Below are 20,638 nucleotides of genomic sequence, written 5' to 3'. Positions count from 1 at the left end.
TTCAGACCGGTGAATCGAGACCGAAGAAGTTCTCTGGTAGTGAGATCAATGTCACAGCAGACACCTGGAGCAGCAGCGATGAAGGAGACTGAAGGTTGGGACGAAAAAGATATACCCTCAGATGCTGTCCAGCTACAGATTGGCATCAGATGCTATGCAGGGCCTTGTCTTCCTGGTGAAGGTCACCTTCGTGCAGGGTAGATATTGATGTTGAAAGTAAATCACGTTTGAAGGTGAGGTGAAGGTGCGATAACTGCATTCCAGCAACAGACGAGCTTCAGCTAAGAAGTAGACTTTCATATTTGTGGTGAAAGTCACCTTGAAAAAGGAGAGATCATGATCTTTATAGGTAAATCATGATTGGAAATGAGGAGAAGGTGTGCCTAAGGCTGTCCAGCCGAGAATCAGGTCTTTGTCTTCTTGGCTAAAGGTAGCCTTCATACATTGTAGATATTAATCTTGTAAGGTAAATCATGATCAAAGATGACGACAAGGTGCAATGACATAGTTGGTGCTATGAATTAGGGCTCTACCATTTTGGTGAAGGTCACCTTCATAGTTTTTAGACATTGATCTTTAAAGGTAAATAAGGATCAAAGATCTATGGTGTAATGACTGCATTCCAGCTATGAATCAGGTCTTAACCTTGATGAAGGTCACCTTCACCCATGATCATTAGAGATATTGGTCTCTAAGGTAAATAAGTTTTTTTAACGAGGACAAGGTGGAGTGACTGCAGACAGCTACAAATCTGGTATTTACCTTGATGAAGGTTACCTTCATGCATTATCAATATAGGATAAGTTGCAAACTACGAATCAGGGTTAAGTCTTTTTTTTTGGTGAAGGTCACATTCACACATTGTATCTACAATGTGATCTTTAAGTTAAATCATGATCAAAGATTAGAACTACAGTGTATGTGCAATCACCACTCAAGTTATCAATCAAGCTTCATCTTTTTGGTGAGAAGGTCACCTAGATGCATGGTAGATGGTGATTAGTTTGGGAAAATCTTTATGGTTACAGATTAGTCTAGATCTGCACGTTAGTAGTCTCATATAGTGTACACAATAATATTCTTAGTCTTCCATCTTTTCACTTCCCTTTGCTAACATCCAGTTTAATCCTTATGATTTTACGACTATCACAGAAAACTTTGAAGCAAAGCATTTACGTGAGTCCCTCGGACATTCCCCCAAAATAGCTTCTCATTGGTTGCACACCACGTCAGTCACAGGGCACAGAGCGCAATGTCATAGTTCTTCCATTCAGTGTGTAGAGGTCTGAACACACATCAATTTCATGAATATTTCAGTATTTGTACCCCAAATTTGATAACTTTAATCTTGACATAAAAATATTTTCACCCGCAATTGTTCCAAAAGAATGGAATTCAGTGGGTAAGTTAGAAAGGTATGATCGCTGCGGACTAGTGCTGTAATATCACGGTAACTTTCAATTCCTCTTTTAATAACTTGGAGTCAAAACCGAGCGGTTTTTGGATAAACAAAAACAACACACCTTTGCCAAAGTTGCCGCCTATTGAAAGTAAGAACAAAGAATACCATGCACCATACATGCCGGGTATCAGTTTTTAGGTGAAACGCAATTTCCATTCATAGTTTATCCTCTCACTTACTCCTATCACTCTGTTAACGTGCTCAAGACTTTCGATGTGCAAGTTATTTCCAGGCGCATGATGTTTTGACTTTTGAATTCGATACAATTACCCCCGGATTATGTCATTACTTGCGAATTAAAGGCCTACCCTCTCCTTGCAAATGTGACAAGAATATGAATTAATTTTTTGAAAGAACATAAGTTTATGCTCAGAAAGTGTGTGTTGGCTTGATAAACTACTGCGCTCTTATATTTAGTTGATTGATAAAATTATTTTAGAATTAGATTTGCTTTCAAAGTCTAACTCTTATTCTTTATTTATTTATTTCAACTTGTTAACTACATTTTGTGATATCCCTCTCCTCCAGCAACGTACACATTTTTTAGATGAATATTAAGTATTCAGCCTCTGAAGACTGAAATATAAATTTTCAAACAAAGAAACAGGGGAAAATGGAACTAAGAATATTTCTAACAACAGGTTGCTACATTTTATTAAGAATTACCTACCATATTATAGTGAATAAGTAATTTCCAAAAAAAAAACACAAGAGAATTCTATGCCCATAATCCTAGTTAGTGCCCTAATATAGCGCTGATGCACTGTGGTCTTGATTCATCCTTGATAAATTGATATCAATTTATCATTAATTTACTGACTTATTATTACTTTTAGTACTTGACTTGTTACTTCACAAATTAAACCTGTTCTTTTATTCAACTTGTACATTTGGTGACATTTCTTGAAAATTTAAATGTTCACAACTGCACATACTTACGACGAAAAAACAGAGACTTTGAAAGAAAATTTGTTAGTCGTATACCTGTAATAAGGGGGAAAGTAACTGAGAAAATAATCAAACCACATAACAAAATAAATAATGTCTTAACGTTCAGTACCACAGAAATTTTTAAAATGAAAGGACAGCTTGGTCATCTGTCATGTTCCTTTCTATGTATCTAACCTGCAGTGTCCCTGGTACTTTGGGAGGATCATCATTTTGCTCTTTGCCAACTTCCATCTCTTCTGAAGAAACATACAAAACCTCTTTGTTCTTGATCACTAGATTGGCATATTCTACTAATTCTTTTGGACATCTGATAATGACATGGCCACTCATGACCTTCCTGTGGACAACTGACTTTACAGAACCCCCTACTCCATCTACGGGCCCTTTTCCCATGGCTAGTTTCAAAGAAGTGCTATTTTATTTTCATTGTTTGGTCATACTTGGCAAGGAAAGCATATACATCTTTGCTGCGAAATTGACATGCTGGCAATCCTTATCCCTCTGCCAGTGACACTACACTTTTTAGTTGGCAATCATTTGTCCTCTGCCAATGACACTGCACCTCATAGTAGGCAATCCTTTGGCCGCTCCCAATGACACTACACCTCGTAGTTGGCAATCATTTTGCATCTGCCAATGACACTACAGCTTATATTTGGCAATCCTTTGTGAAAGGCTTTTGTCCGAAATTCTTGATTAGCGATCGATTTTCAGCCTGTAGTTGAATATTTGTTGCGTCAACCCTAGCAGGCCTCCCAATTTTGAATGAGGAAAAATACTCACCTCAGCACCTGTGTCGACGAGATAGCGTGTACCAGTGTACTTGTCGTTGACAAAGAAAAGGCGACTGGGTTGGATGCTGCAAAGGGGGTTAGTCGCTGCTATTCCTTGGCGGGACCGTTTCCCTGGGCTTGTCTTGAGAAAGAGCAAGGACTGGTGCACTTTTTAGCACTGCTCCCATGCTTCCAGTTATACCAGCACTGGGCACCTGCATGCTGCTCACTGCGATGTGGGCTGCACGAAACCGACTCGCGCTTGCTCAAATCTTTCGACTTACTCTGCCGACTGCGACCTCTCTGGTTCTCCAGCATGGAGCAGGTTAAGGCTTGAACCTACACAGTGAGCCGGGCAACCTGCGCGGAGAGTTGGTCGACTTTATTAGCTTCTTGCGCTGGGAGTGCAGGAGGCTGCGATGGCGCCACCTTGGATAGAGTATTGGATATGCTAGTTCGGTCGGCAACTTTGACAATTTTGTCCGCTAGCGCCGCTAAGTCCACCAAACTCACCCCATGGCTTGATGCGGCTAGGATGACCTGCACGTTGGTGGGCAAGCGCTGCAAAAAATATTTGTCGAAAAATTGAATCCTCCATCGTACTCGTCCCCATCAATTGCTGCATTTGCCGAAGGAGTTGCGATGGCGATTTGTCTCCAAGCTCCTCTCCTGACAGGCGAGTGAGCCAATGACTCTACACCTTATATTTGGCAATCATTTGGCCTCTGCCAATGACACTACATCTTATATTTGGCAATCCTTTGGCCTCTGTCAATGACACTACACCTAATAGTTGGCAATCATTTGGCCTCTACCAATTACACTACACCTCATTGTAGGCAATCCTTTTGCCTGTGCCTCTGCCAATGACACGACACCTAATAAATGGCAATCCTTTTGCCTCTGCCAATGACACTACACCTTATATTTGGCAATCCTTTGGCCTCTGTCAATGACACTACACCTAATAGTTGGCAATCCTTTGGCCTCTGCCAATGACACTGCACCTCATAGTAGGCAATCCCTTTGCCTCTGCCAATGACACGAAATCTCATAGTTGGCAATCCTTTTGCCTCTGCCAATGACACTACATCTTATATATGGCAATCTTTTGGCGTCCCCCAAGGACCACTCATAGTTGTCAATCCTTTTGCATCTGCCAATGACACTACACCTCATAGTTGGCAATCCTTTTGCATCTGCCAATGACACTACACCTTATAGTTGTCCATCCTTCTGCCAATGACACTACACCTCTTAGTTGGCAATCCTTTTGCCTCTGCCATTGACACTAAACCTCATAGTCGGCAATCTTTTTCTCTCTGCCAATGACACTACACCTCTTAGTTTAAAATCCTTTTCTCTCTGCCAATGACACAACACCTCATAGTTGGCAATCCTTTTGCGTTTGTCGATGACACCATGCCACTTAGTTGGCAGTCATTTGGCTTCTGCCATTGACACTACACCTCTTAGTGGGCAATCCTTGTATCTCTGCCAATGACACTACACCTCTTAGTTGACAATCCTTTGGCCTCTGTCAATGATACTACACCACTTCGTTGACAATCCTTTTCCCTCTGCCAAAGACACTGAACGTCATATTTGGCAATCATTTGGCCTTTGCCCAATGACACTACACCTCATAGTTGGCAATCATTTTGCACCTGCCATTGACACTACACCTCATAGTTGGCAATTCTTCGGCCTCTGTCAGTGACATTACACCTCATATTTGGCAATCCCTTTGCCTCTGTCAATGACACCACACCTCATAGCGTTGGCAATCATTTAATCTCTGTCAATGACACTACACTTTTAAGTTGGCTATCGTTTGGCCTTTTTCAATGGCACTATACCACATAGTTGGCAATCCTTTTGCGTCTGCCAATAACATTACACCTTATAGTTGACAATAATTTGGCCTATGCCAATGACACTTCACCTCATAGTCGACAATCTTTTTCTCTCTGCCAATGACACTACACCTCATAGTTGGCAATCCTTTTGCGTTTGTCGATGACACCATGCCACTTAGTTAGCAATCATTTGGCTTCTGCCGTTGACACTACACCACACAGTTGGCAATCCTTTTATCTCTGCCAATGACACTACACCTCATACATGTAGTTGGCAATCCTTTTCTCTCTGCTGACACTATACTTCTTAGTTGGCAATCCTCTAGCCTCTGCCAATGATGCTACACCCCTGTGTTGGCAGTCATTTGGCCTCTGCCATTGACACAACAGGCAGATGAATACAAGCAGAAATTGCTTCTTTGTCGACTCAAAAGAGCACATTTTCGTCCTTGTAGAAAAATTAACAACTTAACGAACCGAAATAGAAAATTTTAGAAAATATCCCACCAACACCACCATCAACTCCAGCAATAATCCAAGACCAAAGTTTCACAACTTCATGCAATATGTAAAATGTTATTTAATATTAAAATAAAAACAAATATTTTCTCTGTTAATTTACACCATTTCATTTTACATTAATAAAGAATGTGGGTGCATATCCTGAGAGGCAACCAGGCCCTGACCCTTCCTGAACTCAGTTTGGTGGGGGCACCTTCTCCCCAACCCTCCCTCTTTCTGTCTGGCTTGATCGCTTCACTCCCTCACATCATTTGTAATTTAAGGATGGGGGGGGGGGGGGTTAACCAAATACATGTACATACTGAAACACCCCATACAGACAATTGCCATCCCCATAGAACCTCTGGAATCTCATTGCAGCAATGGTTGCTTTGTCAAATAGTAACATCAGAAAATTCAACAGAAATTGCACTGAAACCTATACATGTATGCTTATTAACGTCTTCAATTGGACCATCTGAAAGAGCAGAACACTTTTGATGTACCCACGCCATACAATAATCACACTCTACCCACTCATCATCGTTAATCAAAATACATTCTGGACATACATACAAATCCTTCTCCTCATCCTCTACACTCACACTATTCTCACTCCTCTTACCACCTCTTTTGCTCTTCTTTCAATCCCTGACATCTTCTGTAGTCTCTCTCTTTTATTTTCTCCTCACTTATTCATTCTCACTGCTTAACTCTTATTTCCTTATCCAATTTTCTCTTTCTCAGCTCTTGTCTGATTATCTGATCCTTTTCCAATTCCCCCTTTTTTCTTTTTACACAATATTTTTTTTTACTATTATGCTCCTCCTTCCTGCCTATTCTTCTCTTCGCTTTCCTCTCCTCTCGCTCTCTTCACCCCACCCTTGTGAATCTTATGAATTCCTCCCCAGGGGTAACTGGCATTTTCTTTTCTTCTGATTATAAATATAAAGGTTCAGATGAACAAGGCATCCTTCACTACTAGCGAGATGAGTGTCTCGTTGACAGGAGCCACACAATAGATCCTTGTATGATATGTGGTATTAATATCTCCATGCTCTCGAGCTGATAATGACGGCAGAGCGTCATCGTTGGGCTCATCTGGTTGATGACCATTGGTCGTCATCCTCAGGAATTAGTGCATCATTCCAGCATGATGGGGTTTCTCCTTGGGAAGGCCTGTCTACAAAATGGTATAACTCCGCTTTGCAAAGTAAGCCCTCATTGAAGGTTCTTGTGAAGGGAACTATGCCTACAGCTCCAAAGCATGAAACAGCAATGATTTGCTTACATACGAGGTCCTACCAAGTGGTAGCAAACACCCTGGGGAACATTATTCTCATGCCAGAACAACCCTTCTGCCCTATTCCACGATGCCTATAGAGATAAAAAAACCGACTCAGCACACGGCTGCATGATGTGTGTGGCATTGAGAGGCAATAGGTGAGAATCCAATTTGCTTCGCAATGCTTTGCCACATCCAGGGTCTGATGTGCCGAATGCCATCAACAATTCGGAGCACTAGAAGTAGCTCTTTCATCTCGACCAGAAGGGTTGCAATGAAACCCAGAAAGGCTCTCTTGTCCATCCAGCTGGCAGTCCGTGATAATATTCATAGAATTAATTTTTCTTTTATTTCTTCTCTGTCACTTACATTACTCCTCACATTCCTTCTACCCTTTATCATTTATATCTCAATCTTATTTCTTCCTTCAAGCTCTTGTTGTCTTCATTTCTGATCTGCTTCCACTTTCTTCTATTTCTGTAATCTGAAAATGGTATAATGGAATAAATTATAATCTGTAAAAAGATTAAGCAGTTTACAATCTTTAATTTAAATCAAGTTCCAGACAAGTCTAAGATGTTCTTCTTTCTCCTCCTTTTGGCTTGAGGTCAAAGCAAGTTCAACTCTAATCAAATCCTTGGGACCCCTCCCTTATTTATGCTTTTTTCAGGCAGCCAGAATTTGGTAATCTTCCACTAATTCCTATACAAAATTATGTGCATACAACAACACACAAGCTCTTATACCAATATTTTAATACAATCCACAAGGTCCCACCAAAAATTGGCAAACACCTGTAGAATGTTCTCATGCCAGAAAAACTCCTCTGCTGTATTCCACGATGCCTTCATAGATCGAAAAAACCGACACATCACACGGCTGCAGGATGTGCCTAGCATTGAGAGAGAATCCAATTTGCCTCACAATGCATGGCTACCTCCAGGATCTGATATGCTGAAAGGCCATCATCAATCGGGAGCATTAGAAGGAGCTCTTTCATCTAGCCAGAAATGTAAAATCTTAGCAATTAAACCATTAAAGGATCTTCCATCCATCTAGCTGGCGCTCCTTGGTAAAGAAACTCTTATTTCGCCTTTGATTTCTTCTCTCTCACTTCTCTCATTCTTTTCCCTTTATTTTCACTCCTATCTCAATATAAAAATTTCCTCTTTTGTATGAATCCCTTTAACACTCTCATTCATGGAGCTAAACCAAAGATCCATGGTATTACTGCTCCATGCTCTTGATGAGTTGACGAAGATGACAGTAAATTTTTGTCATGCTAATCAGGTTGCATGACCTTGTGTCATCAGAAATCAATGCATCATTCAAGGATGATGGAGTATCTCTTCTGAAAATCCTGACTACTTAACGTTATAACTCTGCTGTGAGAAATAAGTCCTTGTATGCTAATTGTAAATGCGCAATTGTTGATTCTGACTTCTGAATGAAGTTGAGTGGTAAACTATATTACCTGGTTACATAGCACCTTGAGCATCGGTCATAAATTGATAATAGCAGTATAAAAGTCTATCATCATCACCATCATTTTATCATAGCAAGGTTAATACAATAGGTTCATGCAACGGGCTAATGCTCACATGATTATAAAAAAAAATTGCTCCCCTGAAAGAAATCTTGGATCCGTTTTGGCAAATACAGAAAAAAAAATTAGGCGTTTAGGAGTGGCCGTGCCTGTCAGATGAGCGTATGGTCACACCCATCTGTATTTTTTCATATATGGCCAAAGTACATATGCAAAAAAAACAATATCATCCTTTCAGTTAAAAAGAAACCTTTGCACGAAATACCTTCGGGTACACGAAAATGCTCAATCGGTATAAAAAAAATAAAAATGTCTATTCCTTCTCTTCCCCTCCTTTTCCCCTTATCCTTTATCTTGATATCCTTCATCCACTCTCTTTCACTTTCCCTTCTTATCTGCATCCAACTAGATCTCCTTCCTCTACTCGTGTATGTCAAACCATTACATGTGATTGAGTTGAAGCGTGTACAAACAAACAAAAACAGTAAAGTTTATGTAAGTTTTAAGAACAACTAGAAATGATTCACATATAGTATTTATTATTCTAAAGTTTACAACAACAACAAAAAATTTCTTCCTCACTATCACCCTGTTGTCTTGATGGTTCTCCCTCGTCTTGCTCGTCCTCGTCATGTTCAACCACCACCTCCTCGTCACTTCCAATATCCATCAACTCTTGATGAAGAAGAATGATTTTGATATTGTGGACGAACGACGGACGCCACGGAATAAGCTCATCTAAAAAATTAAACAAAAGAAAAGAGGAAATTTAAATTTTGTCACCTTTAACTGCTTGCAGCTTTGCTGAATCAAGTGCAGGCCGTACCTCATGGTCTTTGTACCTGTTGCATGTCTGCCCAGTTACTGAACTTTCTCTTAGAAGAGCCGTTCCAAATACCGCAACCGCAAGGTTTTTTACCATTAGGCTATTTTTCACCTGCCCAGTAATAGCATCCATCTTGTCTGCAGGTATGAGAATTCCTGCTCCTAAGGACACCTTGAAATGAGAATGAACATACAGCAGGAGTTGTCTTGATTGCTAGCAAAGAAGAAATTTAATACCTATCATAATAACTCTTGATGAAGAAGAAGGATTTTGATATTGTGGACGAATGACGGACGCCACGAATAAGCTCATCTAAAAAATTAAACAAAAGAAAAGAGGACATTTTGTCACCTTTAACTGCTTGCAGCTTTGCTGAATCAAGTGCAGGCCGTACCTCATGGTCTTTGTACCTGTTGCATGTCTGCCCAGTTACTGAACTTTCTCTTAGAAGAGCCGTTCCAAATACCGCAACCGCAAGGTTTTTTACCATTAGGCTATTTTTCACCTGCCCAGTAATAGCATCCATCTTGTCTGCAGGTATGAGAATTCCTGCTCCTAAGGACACCTTGAAATGAGAATGAACATACAGCAGGAGTTGTCTTGATTGCTAGCAAAGAAGAAATTTAATACCTATCATAATAACTCTTGATGAAGAAGAAGGATTTTGATATTGTGGACGAACGACGGACGCCACGGAATAAGCTCATCTAAAAAATTAAACAAAAGAAAAGAGGACATTTTGTCACCTTTAACTGCTTGCAGCTTTGCTGAATCAAGTGCAGGCCGTACCTCATGGTCTTTGTACCTGTTGCATGTCTGCCCAGTTACTGAACTTTCTCTTAGAAGAGCCGTTCCAAATACCGCAACCGCAAGGTTTTTTACCATTAGGCTATTTTTCACCTGCCCAGTAATAGCATCCATCTTGTCTGCAGGTATGAGAATTCCTGCTCCTAAGGACACCTTGAAATGAGAATGAACATACAGCAGGAGTTGTCTTGATTGCTAGCAAAGAAGAAATTTAATACCTATCATAATAACTCTTGATGAAGAAGAAGGATTTTGATATTGTGGACGAACGACGGACGCCACGGAATAAGCTCATCTAAAAAATTAAACAAAAGAAAAGAGGACATTTTGTCACCTTTAACTGCTTGCAGCTTTGCTGAATCAAGTGCAGGCCGTACCTCATGGTCTTTGTACCTGTTGCATGTCTGCCCAGTTACTGAACTTTCTCTTAGAAGAGCCGTTCCAAATACCGCAACCGCAAGGTTTTTTACCATTAGGCTATTTTTCACCTGCCCAGTAATAGCATCCATCTTGTCTGCAGGTATGAGAATTCCTGCTCCTAAGGACACCTTGAAATGAGAATGAACATACAGCAGGAGTTGTCTTGATTGCTAGCAAAGAAGAAATTTAATACCTATCATAATAACTCTTGATGAAGAAGAAGGATTTTGATATTGTGGACGAACGACGGACGCCACGGAATAAGCTCATCTAAAAAATTAAACAAAAGAAAAGAGGAAATTTAAATTTTGTCACCTTTAACTGCTTGTAGCTTTGCTGAATCAAGTGCAGGCCGTACCGCATGGTCTTTGTACCTGTTGCATGTCTGTCCAGTTACTGAACTTTCTCTTAGAAGAGCCGTTCCAAATACCGCAACCGCAAGGTTTTTCACCATTAAGTTATTTTTCACCTGCCCAGTAATAGCATCCATCTTGTCTGCAGGTATGATAATTCCTGCTCCTAAGGACACCTTGAAATGAGAATGAACATACAGCAGGAGTTGTCTTGATTGCTAGCAAAGAAGAAATTTAATACCTATCATAATTACTTGATTCTAAATTCTTTAAGCCTATCCCAGTTTTGAATAATTTTCATATGAAAGATTGCTCCAACCCTCCTATCTGAATATGCCATGTGTATTTAGATCATTACTATGATCAAACACATAATAACTTGTGTGATAAAAGTTTATGCGTTACACTGTACACAATATGAGCTTGACGCTAACAGGTAAATGCCACATTTCACCAAGACGTTAAGTCGCTCACTACGACAGCGTACATTAAAACTTACTTGACCTTAATACCTTCGTTCAGAACTTCTTCCTGAAGCCTCCGGTTCAGGGTCCTCAGCTCTTCCAATTCCTGTGCGATAGTTCTCTTCTCTTTCTCTAAGTCGGCAACTTTTTTTTTCAAAGAGACGCAGTTACCACATACTGGTACATGCGCTTTGGAAGCACTGGCAGACATGCCAGTGTTGGGGTTGCTTCTTTGGGATGTGCTTCTGTACTAGGGAAAAATGCCTTGCGCTTGACAATCTTTTCTTGTGAGATACTGTCCAGGGCTGTTGTTTTTTGTTGCGGAAATGTGGGCATTGGTGGTTTTCTACATGTACATGAATAATTGTCAAATTGTCGTGCATGACAAACATACTTCATCAACATATCTGTAAGGATATTCTTTTGTCTGAATTTCTTTCCTTGGCCACTTTCTCTTTGGCAAACTTTTGCTTCAGGGACAGTGATACACTCTTCTGGCTATCTTCATCATTGCTCGCCTCCACGTTTGATTCCACAAGTTGTCTCACCCTGATTTGTGGCCCGTTCTTTATACGATCCTCAAGTTTTTCCGTTGTCTCTGAGGACAGATTTATAAAGGAAGAAAGATATAATAAAAAATTGAATAGATTGGGATGAGATGCAGTTTGACAGAAAAGGGGTTTTATTTTGAAAACACTCAATTAACTGCAATTGGTGAGCGGAAATCTCAATTAGAATAGGCCTAAATGGATTTCTAAAACTTGTGCGACATGTCCGTACTCCTTCCCCTTATCGTACCAATAAAAAAAAAGTTTTTAATACATGCTCCAGCTCGGACAATATTTCTGTAAATTAGCAGGGACAAACGCACAAATTTTAGACAAATCTAGTTTTGTCCGCAGCCAGCTAGACTTACTACGGCATCCGACATTTCCTTACAAAACGCATTCAACATGAGCTGTAGGATGATAAAAATCATTGTGATATGGTGCATTCGAAAGAGCCATTTTGCCAGTGGCACTATACAACCAAAAGTATGTTTCTTTTCCAAGACACCACAATATGATGGCCAATATTGTTTTGTTTTGTTTTCTTTGTTTTAGCGAGAACAATTGGAAAATTTGTGATGCGGGATTCAATAGTCTAGTCAGACCAGTGCGCACTCTCTATCATGTCCTAAGCTGAAAAGTGGATACAGCTATTTTCGTGATCGATGCTGCATTGAATTCGGAGCGTGCAAAACTTTTGTGAGATTTAGCTGCTAGACACCATAGTCATAGAATATAGGCCTCCAGATCAAGAATCTAGAATCTACAATGATCTATACTCCTATTGTGCAGAGGCAGGCAAGAACTTGAGTCTTAAGTTGAGAAGCGGCTGAAAACCTGAGACTGTTCAAGTGTTTCTCTCTTATTTTAATACTTCTACTGTTCTAGAGACTAGATCTAGAATCTATTTGTAATAATTTGTGATGTATCACTTTCACAAAATATTTTTTATCAGCTTTGAGTCTGATCCAGATCTACATTTTCTGACAATGAGGTCATGCCATGGTCAATGACATTAAGAGTTGTTTTAATCAGGGTACACTTAAAAAAAAATGCCTTCTGTGCATCATAAAAAGAAAGAGGTCTATGCTATGTACTGTACAGTAATCTCGAATCTTAGTTACAATGGCAAGCTGTTGATGTTGATTAGAGCAACCTGCCAAACGCAAGAGATCTTTCTTTTATTGAAATACACGTTAACTTATCAAAATTTGCCATATCAGGCATTTTAGGGCCAAAATTTCAAAAGTCTCATTTCATTTTTTTTCTCAAAATTGTTATCATTAAACATGTCTAGATCTAGACTAGATCTAGTAGTACTAGTAATAATTTGGCATTGTTTAACCAGTCAGAATTGATTGTTGAAATGCGTGTTTTTTTTTTTTAAAGTTACAAGTCAGTGTTTTTAATTTTTTGGCCTACCTTACAGTAGTTGAATCTGGGCTCTGTAGTTGTCCAATTCTTTGGCGTTGGCCTCTTCCACATCCATGTACTTGACCTCATCTTTGTTCTTACTAGTACTAGCTGTAGTGTCCTCCTCAATTTCTTTGTGGATGATTTTTGTGATCTGTTGCGCTCGACAACCTTCTTTGGCAGTTAATTGCCTCCAAATCACAAAGTACACTTTATCCTCGTGGTGGGTTGACTGATCAAAGCTTTTGATCTCATGTTTTGATATTTATTTCAAAGTGAAATTTTATCTGTCTTGTAGAAGTTTATTTAACATAGTGATTCCTCCTGGTAAACGGGTTCCTCTTCAAATAATCTTATAGATAGGGGACCTTTAAAGGAGAAATATATTGATTATGAATATGGCCTTATTATATATCAGTGGAGAGGTAATGATGTGAGGATTACCATTAGGTCATTCAAAAATAATACATAAGGTGGAAATCGCCAATTAAAAAGCGCTAACATGCCTCTCCGAAATATGCCTCGCATCGGTCTCTGAATTGACTCGAATTTGATGACGTCACTGTCTGTACGAGAGGCGTGATTGGCTCTCCCACGTCAAGCTCCACTTGCATGCAAAACCTGTTGCGAGGGTACGTTTTCTCCACACTGACACTGAATACTTCGATCATGAAATGAAAGAAAACCCAGAAGTTTATCTAGATTTGGATTTTCAAATTGATGATTATGCAGATGAAGAGAATGATGATAAAGTTTCTAACTCTAGAAAAACAAAGTGACGTGGATGGTGGTAAATTAAGGGAATTACGCCAGTGATGATGAGTAGGACAATTCAACTTGCAAGCCGATTCGCTATACCAACGCATGCAGCTGCTAGCTGCACCGCAGGTCAAATCCATGAAAATGAATTCCATGCAGCATGACCACATCCAGACAGAGTCTCTTTCCTCTATCAACAACATAATGAGAAGGAAAATAATAAAATAACTGTACTTACAAATAAGTGAATATATCCGAACCTAGGCTGAAGATAAATCAACTCAAGGAATAGCAGCAGACGATATGCACCGACGATGAATTTCACGTAGCTGGAATAGATTGTCACTCGTTCTGTTAGATAAAATGTATATCTCATTATTTTGACTAAATTACGAAACTCGGAGAATTAGTATTCTACATAAAAATTAAGTAACACCTGGTACTATTTTTTGAATTACGATAAAATATTTTTGAAGCAAAGAAATTGAGGTAAATTAAAATAAGATATAAAGGATCATCCACTTAGCCGCATGCGATTGTAAACAATCAAAAGCACATGGCCAGCTTGCTCCACTGAACTGAAAATACGTATTTTCAGTTCAGTGGCTTGCTCGCCCATAGAGTTGGATAAAGCGTATTGTTTACAATCGAATGCGAGCTAGGCGGATGATCTTTTATATCTAATTTTAATTCACCTCATTTTCTTTGCTTCAAAAAGGTTTTATCGTAATTCAAAAAATATAGTACCAGGTGTTACTTAATTTTTATGTAGAATACTAATTCTCCGAGTTTCGTAATTTAGTCAAAATAATGAGATATACATTTTATCTAACAGAACGAGTGACAATCTCCCAGCCACGTGAAATTCATCGTCGGTGCATATCGTCTGCTGTTATTCCTCGAGTTGATTTACCTTCAGCCTAGGTTCGGATATATTCACTTGTTTGTAAGTACAGTTATATCATTATTTCCATTCTCATTATGTTGTTGATAGAAGAAAGAGACTCTGTCTGGATGTGGTCGTGATGGAATTCATTTTCATGGATTTGACCCGCGGAGCAGCTATCAGCTGCATGTGTTGGTAGCGAATCGGCTTGCAAGTTGAATTGTCCTACTCATCATCACCGGCGTAATTCCCCTAATGTATACCTCTATCCACGTCACTTTGTTTTTCTAGAACTAGAAACGGCTTCATCATCATTCTCTTCATCTTCATAATCATCAATTTGAAAATCCAAATCTAGATAAAATTCTGGGTTTTCTTTCATTTCGGGATCGAAGTATTCAGTGACAATGTAGAGAAAACGTACACTCGCAACAGGTTTTGCATGCAAGTGGAGCTTCACGTTGGAGAGCCAATCACGCCTCTCGTACAGAAAGTGACGTCATAAAAAATCCCCAATTTCGCGGACGTAATTCTGCGTGTTTGAAGCATTCAGAGAGAGAACTTTAAACTATCAATTAACTGAGTTCCATCTGTCTCCGTGATAAATGATTTACACCATCGTGTTCTCCTTATTTTCTCCTTTAATTTGATATATGATTCTCAATTTTTACGATTTTCAATATAGTTCTACTTTAAAAGATTTCCTTTCTTTCAAGTTTATTTTGTTTGATATTAGTTCTGATATTCCTTTCCAAATTAAAGTTTATATGTATTGCAGAGGTTTACTAAACATAGCAAGTATTCAGGACATTTATGGAAGTTATTGGTACTGGCTAAAATTTCCAGAGAAATCCTCTAGTTTTATTTGGTGAGAAAAACTGGTCTCTGATGGTAACTGTCAAAGCTTACAAATTAGTAATTGCCAACTATTTTCATGGAATATCCACAGGTACTTGCCCCCCTCACCTAAAAGTATGTTACATGGTAACTTTGCCATCCAGTGGTACTTTTCATGATATTATTCTCACATACTACCTTCTAAGTTAATTTTTAATGCAGTCATAGTGATGATTTTTTTTTTCTCTTTCGCATATTACTTTGTTTTCATACAACTTCTTTGTGAAAAGGGCAAAATATTGAAATATAACTGCTTTTAAAAATGTTTTGGTGAAATTTTCAATTTTATGCTTAATTTTTCTTATTTTACATCAAATCAAGTTTTTGTTAGGGTGGACTTGCCTCATATGAGCTAGCCCTTTTTTGCGTATGTTTTCTTGTCAATAGTTTATTTATTTTCATATTGTATTGTGAGACCTCTAAGGATATTACTTTATCAGTTATTGGTGGAGCCACCCTACAAAAAAGAATATTAATAAATATAGATAAATGAATGCATTGCATTTTATTAATTTTGTTGTGTTGTTATTATGGAAATAAATTAAATTACCTGCATTCATGATGAATATGTGTTAAAATCTAGGATGCTTTTTCTGTAGCATTTTAGTTTTGATTTGTAATATCAAGGAGGTTTAAATGAGATGGAGTAACAGCAAACAAAATCCCTTTGAACAAGCTTCGAAGCCGCCAGCAGAAAGTATGTCAGGCATGCACTTTGCTCAACATCTCTTGCAATTGTGTAGACAAATGATTCCCGCATGACTCCGCAGCTATAGGTCATACAGAAATGGAAATATGCTTTTGTGATGATAATTACTTTTTCGCCGCATCGTGGTCTGGTTATATGTGTAGTACATAATTTGGAGGCATGCGAAAATAAACTATGCAATATGTCCTGAAATATGACTCAAATTTGCTCGACTGGGCATGTGCGGGCACTCATCTGTGTGGAGCGTTGTGGCCCAGTGGATTAGTCTTCGGACTTTGAAACAGAGGGTCGTGGGTTCGAATCCCAGCCATGGCGTAATTTCCTTCGGCAAGAAACTGATCCACAATGTGCTGCACTCAACCCAGGTGAGGAAAATGGGTACCGGTAGGAAGTAATTCCTTAAAAAGCTGTGTGCGCTATGAACGCCTAGCTTAGCCGGGTAATATAGGAGCGCCTTGAGCACCTAACAAGGTGGATATGTGCGCAATATAAATACCCTATATTATTATTATTATCTGGCATATACAGTAATGAACAACAATATTCCACCGACCACATTTGAAATTTTCATTCGCCGCAAACGATCGGAAAAGTGTTAAAATCTGGTTTCAGTAAAGGTCAAATTCTTTCTTTTTTCACTAATTAACCCTAAATCTCCCGGGGTATTTTGATTCTTGTCATTCCCGGTGGGGGGGGGGGGGCCATTATGGCCCCTCCTTTAGATCTCAGCCGCGGATTGCGTGATCACAGCGAAAATTTGCATGATGGTAGAGAATGAAGAATCTACGCAGTTGCATTGGTAAATTTTACTGAATTCATATATTTTTATTTCATATGAATTAATTATGCTAATTTATTCATGAAATCATACTTTTTGCTCTGATTCACTAAATAAAGGTCTTAGCATGCTATTTTTGGTGAAAATATTCTTTATAGCATTCCTAACAATTGTGAATGAAAAAAATTCTGGTACCAAGACCGATTTCTTATGTATTTTATTGTTTTTTTAATTTCTTATGTATTTCTTTGTTTTTTTCCTTTTTGTTTTTTATTGTTTTTTCGATAGAAATCGTTCCAGACTCAATTCTTATCATAAACAAGGCAAAATTAATTAAGTTTAATCAGTAAAAGTAGAAATAATGATACATTTATGAATTTTGGCTAAATACACAATTTGCATTGGATTTGTACATGAAATAACGTTTATGAGCAATTTTGGGTCTGACATGCACTTACATAATGTTGCGTAATGTAGTAACCGTGTACCTAGGCGTCACAAATTTGGTCTCAAAATTTGCGCGAGACTTGAAAGTAAAAAGTCAGTGGGCGGCGAGGTCAAAAAAATTTGCGCAGCAGGTATATCGCGAAAATTGTCGAGGGGGCCATTATGCCCCCCCCCCCCGGGGAGAATTAGGGTTAAAGGTTAATTGATATAATCTGGGCAAATATCTCGTCGTAATAGTGCTTGGTTATTGATGTTTTGTCATGCATACAAATTTCAGTTTGGTTATTAATATGAAAGATGGAAAATCGATACAAATGAATATTCGTAAAATTTCACCCCTCGGATTTCTTCAACGAAACTGGCAGCTTCGAAGCTGGACATCAAAAGGGTCCTAATTGCCGTTCTTTCTTTTGTGCTTCTTTAGAAATGAACAGCTGCTTGAATAAATTTGTTGACTGTTGGAACTCCAGTCATAGAATCTTCTTGGTAATATTGTCATTGGTCATTAGCTCGGCCAGGCTTGGAAAATACTGATCAAAAGCTGCCACTTTACTTTGCACTTTACCTACCTCACTTTCATAAAGTAATTTATACTGAAGAAGTCCAAGTGCTAGTATTATGAGAATTACATGCATTGAAACATATGCCATTTGATTAAGGATTAAACATGAGCATGTTGAAGTATTGAACGTGAAGAAAAGCATGCCTCAATCCTGCAACAGCAACATCCACTCCCAAGAGAGAAAAATAAGACAATGGGGTTGCATTAGTAGTAACGTAATCTTTACATATTATTCAGAGTAGAGAGTAACTTAATGATATGAATGAATGAATAAATGAATGAATGAATGAATGAATGGATGAATGAATTAATGTACGGTACGAATGAATGAACAAATGATTGGATGGATTAATTACTAACAATTAGCTTGTTGATAAAGGAAGGAATAAATTGAAAAATGAATGAATGGATTGATGAATGTTGGATTAATGATTGAATGAATGAATAAATGAATGAAGAAATGAATGAATGGGTGTCGGATGGATAAGGGAATGGATTAATGATTTGATATTCAATGAACGAGTGATACAATTAAGTGAATGAAAGGATGAATGAATGAATAAAATAATAATTGCTCATGAACAGTGATTTACATATAAAAATTCTAAAGAGTGAACAGTGGTTTCTTCAAAACCAATCTCTTCGTCTCGTTCCAGAAAAAAAAAATCGACAATTATGTATCATCAAACATGCGTTTTTGAGACTAAATCTTTAATTTCCTTGCAATTTTGCAATATATATATATATATATATATATGTATGAGGCAAAGTGGTAATGCATTGTACTTAGTTCCAACAGTTTATAAACTGGGTGCTTTCAAAATAAACTGTTGGAACTAAGTACAATGCATTACCACTTTACCTCATTAATATATATATATATGTATATATATATAAGAGACAGAGGTACTGCATCCCTGTTACAACAAAGTTTATTTCCAAGTATTTCTAAGTTATATATATATTGTATATATACACACACCCTCACACACTTATCCTCTTGCAGGTTTTTTTTTCTAGAAATCATGATTGGGTGATTTCAAGTTCGGTGTTGAAATCTGGTGTTGGTGTTGTGACAACACCAACACCAGCCACAACACCGTAATCAGGCTGGTGTTGGGATTGACCTCTGAAAATATGACGTATTTCCGGCAGTTCGTGTTGATGGCTGGTGTTGAATGTCGTCTGCTGAACCCAGCACTGCGGTTGGTGTTGACGATCTACGTGCGATTTTCCCATTCCCCAAACCAACCCCCAGGGATTGGGAAAATCCTGATTTCAACTTCGGTGTTGGTGTTGGCAATCTCAAGTTCGTGAACAGGCGGCGAACACGATGAAACATCCCCGTAAAATTAGCTTTTACAATTAAGATGAGTAGAAATAAATAATTGAAGCTTTATATATTTTGATGAAGAATAATGTTCGAATTCTGGAATTAATTAAAGCATTGGTATTCTATACGATGAGAATTTAATGCATTTCTCACCGATTTCATTTTCGTCGTCGAGACTTCTCGCGTGAAGTTAAGATGATTTCGCAGCGCAGCGTAGAGGCGTGACGTCATGTGCTATCTATAACGCAATCGGTATCATTCCTCTGAACCCAGCTCGGTGTTGGAGCTCGGTTCTACACCAACACCGAACTTGAAATCACCCATTTTCCCAATCCCTGGGGGTTAGTGTTGGTGAATGGCGGAATTGCACGTAGATCGTCAACACCAGCCGCAGTGCTGGGTTCAGCAGACGACATTCAACGCCAGCCTTCAACACGAACTGCCGGAAATACGTCATATTTTCAGAGGTTAATCCCAACACCAGCCTGATTTCAAGTACGGTGTTGTGGCTGGTGTTGGTGTTGTCACAACACCAGATTTCAACAACGTACTTGAAATCACCCATTGTGTTGACACTGAGCAAGAGTTACTTTTTTCCCCGATGACGTTTATTGCAATCTAGAAGCGTACATGGAAAAATTGTGACAAATGAAAAAGAAATGGGATAATGGTCGGTCAACGGTCACTGCCATTCCCAGAAGCAATTTACCGTCAACAATTTTCTGACAAGGAAAAGAATTGTCATCAACATTTGGTCAGGGTACTCTGCCCATGCCACCCCACAAATGAGGTATTTATTAGGAATGTATCGCAGCCACAAGTACTGAATTGCTCATGAATATACAATATAATATTAACAAGTGTACAGTTTATGACATTGGAAATATTTCCACGATTAAAAAGTACATTTATGACATAAATAAATTACTTGACTCATTGATATAACTGCTAATATAAAATAATTTCGAAAACATTTACTAGTAATATATATTCAGGATTACAAGATTTAAGACCAGGAGGAGAAGAGGGAGAAGAACAAGAACAAGAACAAGAACAAGG

The 20,638-nt window shown here is 38.6% G+C and overlaps 1 protein-coding gene across 1 annotated transcript in view; it reads left to right on the top strand.

Annotated features, from left to right (window-relative positions):
* The window catches only part of LOC135155886 (DNA excision repair protein ERCC-8-like), a 29,869-nt gene extending 24,236 nt beyond the window's left edge, over nt 1-5,633 (top strand). Inside the window, exon 9 of the mRNA XM_064106177.1 lies at nt 6-5,633. Coding sequence (XP_063962247.1) covers nt 6-92 — 87 coding nt within the window. The 3' untranslated portion in view covers nt 93-5,633. The remainder of the gene's footprint in view (nt 1-5) is intronic.
* The last annotated feature ends 15,005 nt before the right edge of the window (nt 5,634-20,638 follow it).

Source organism: Lytechinus pictus, chromosome 11 (genome assembly GCF_037042905.1).
Source record: "Lytechinus pictus isolate F3 Inbred chromosome 11, Lp3.0, whole genome shotgun sequence".
NCBI classification, from domain to species: Eukaryota; Metazoa; Echinodermata; class Echinoidea; order Temnopleuroida; family Toxopneustidae; genus Lytechinus; species Lytechinus pictus.
The sequence above is the reverse complement of the archived record's forward strand: the minus strand, read 5'-3'. Positions and strand labels throughout refer to the sequence as shown.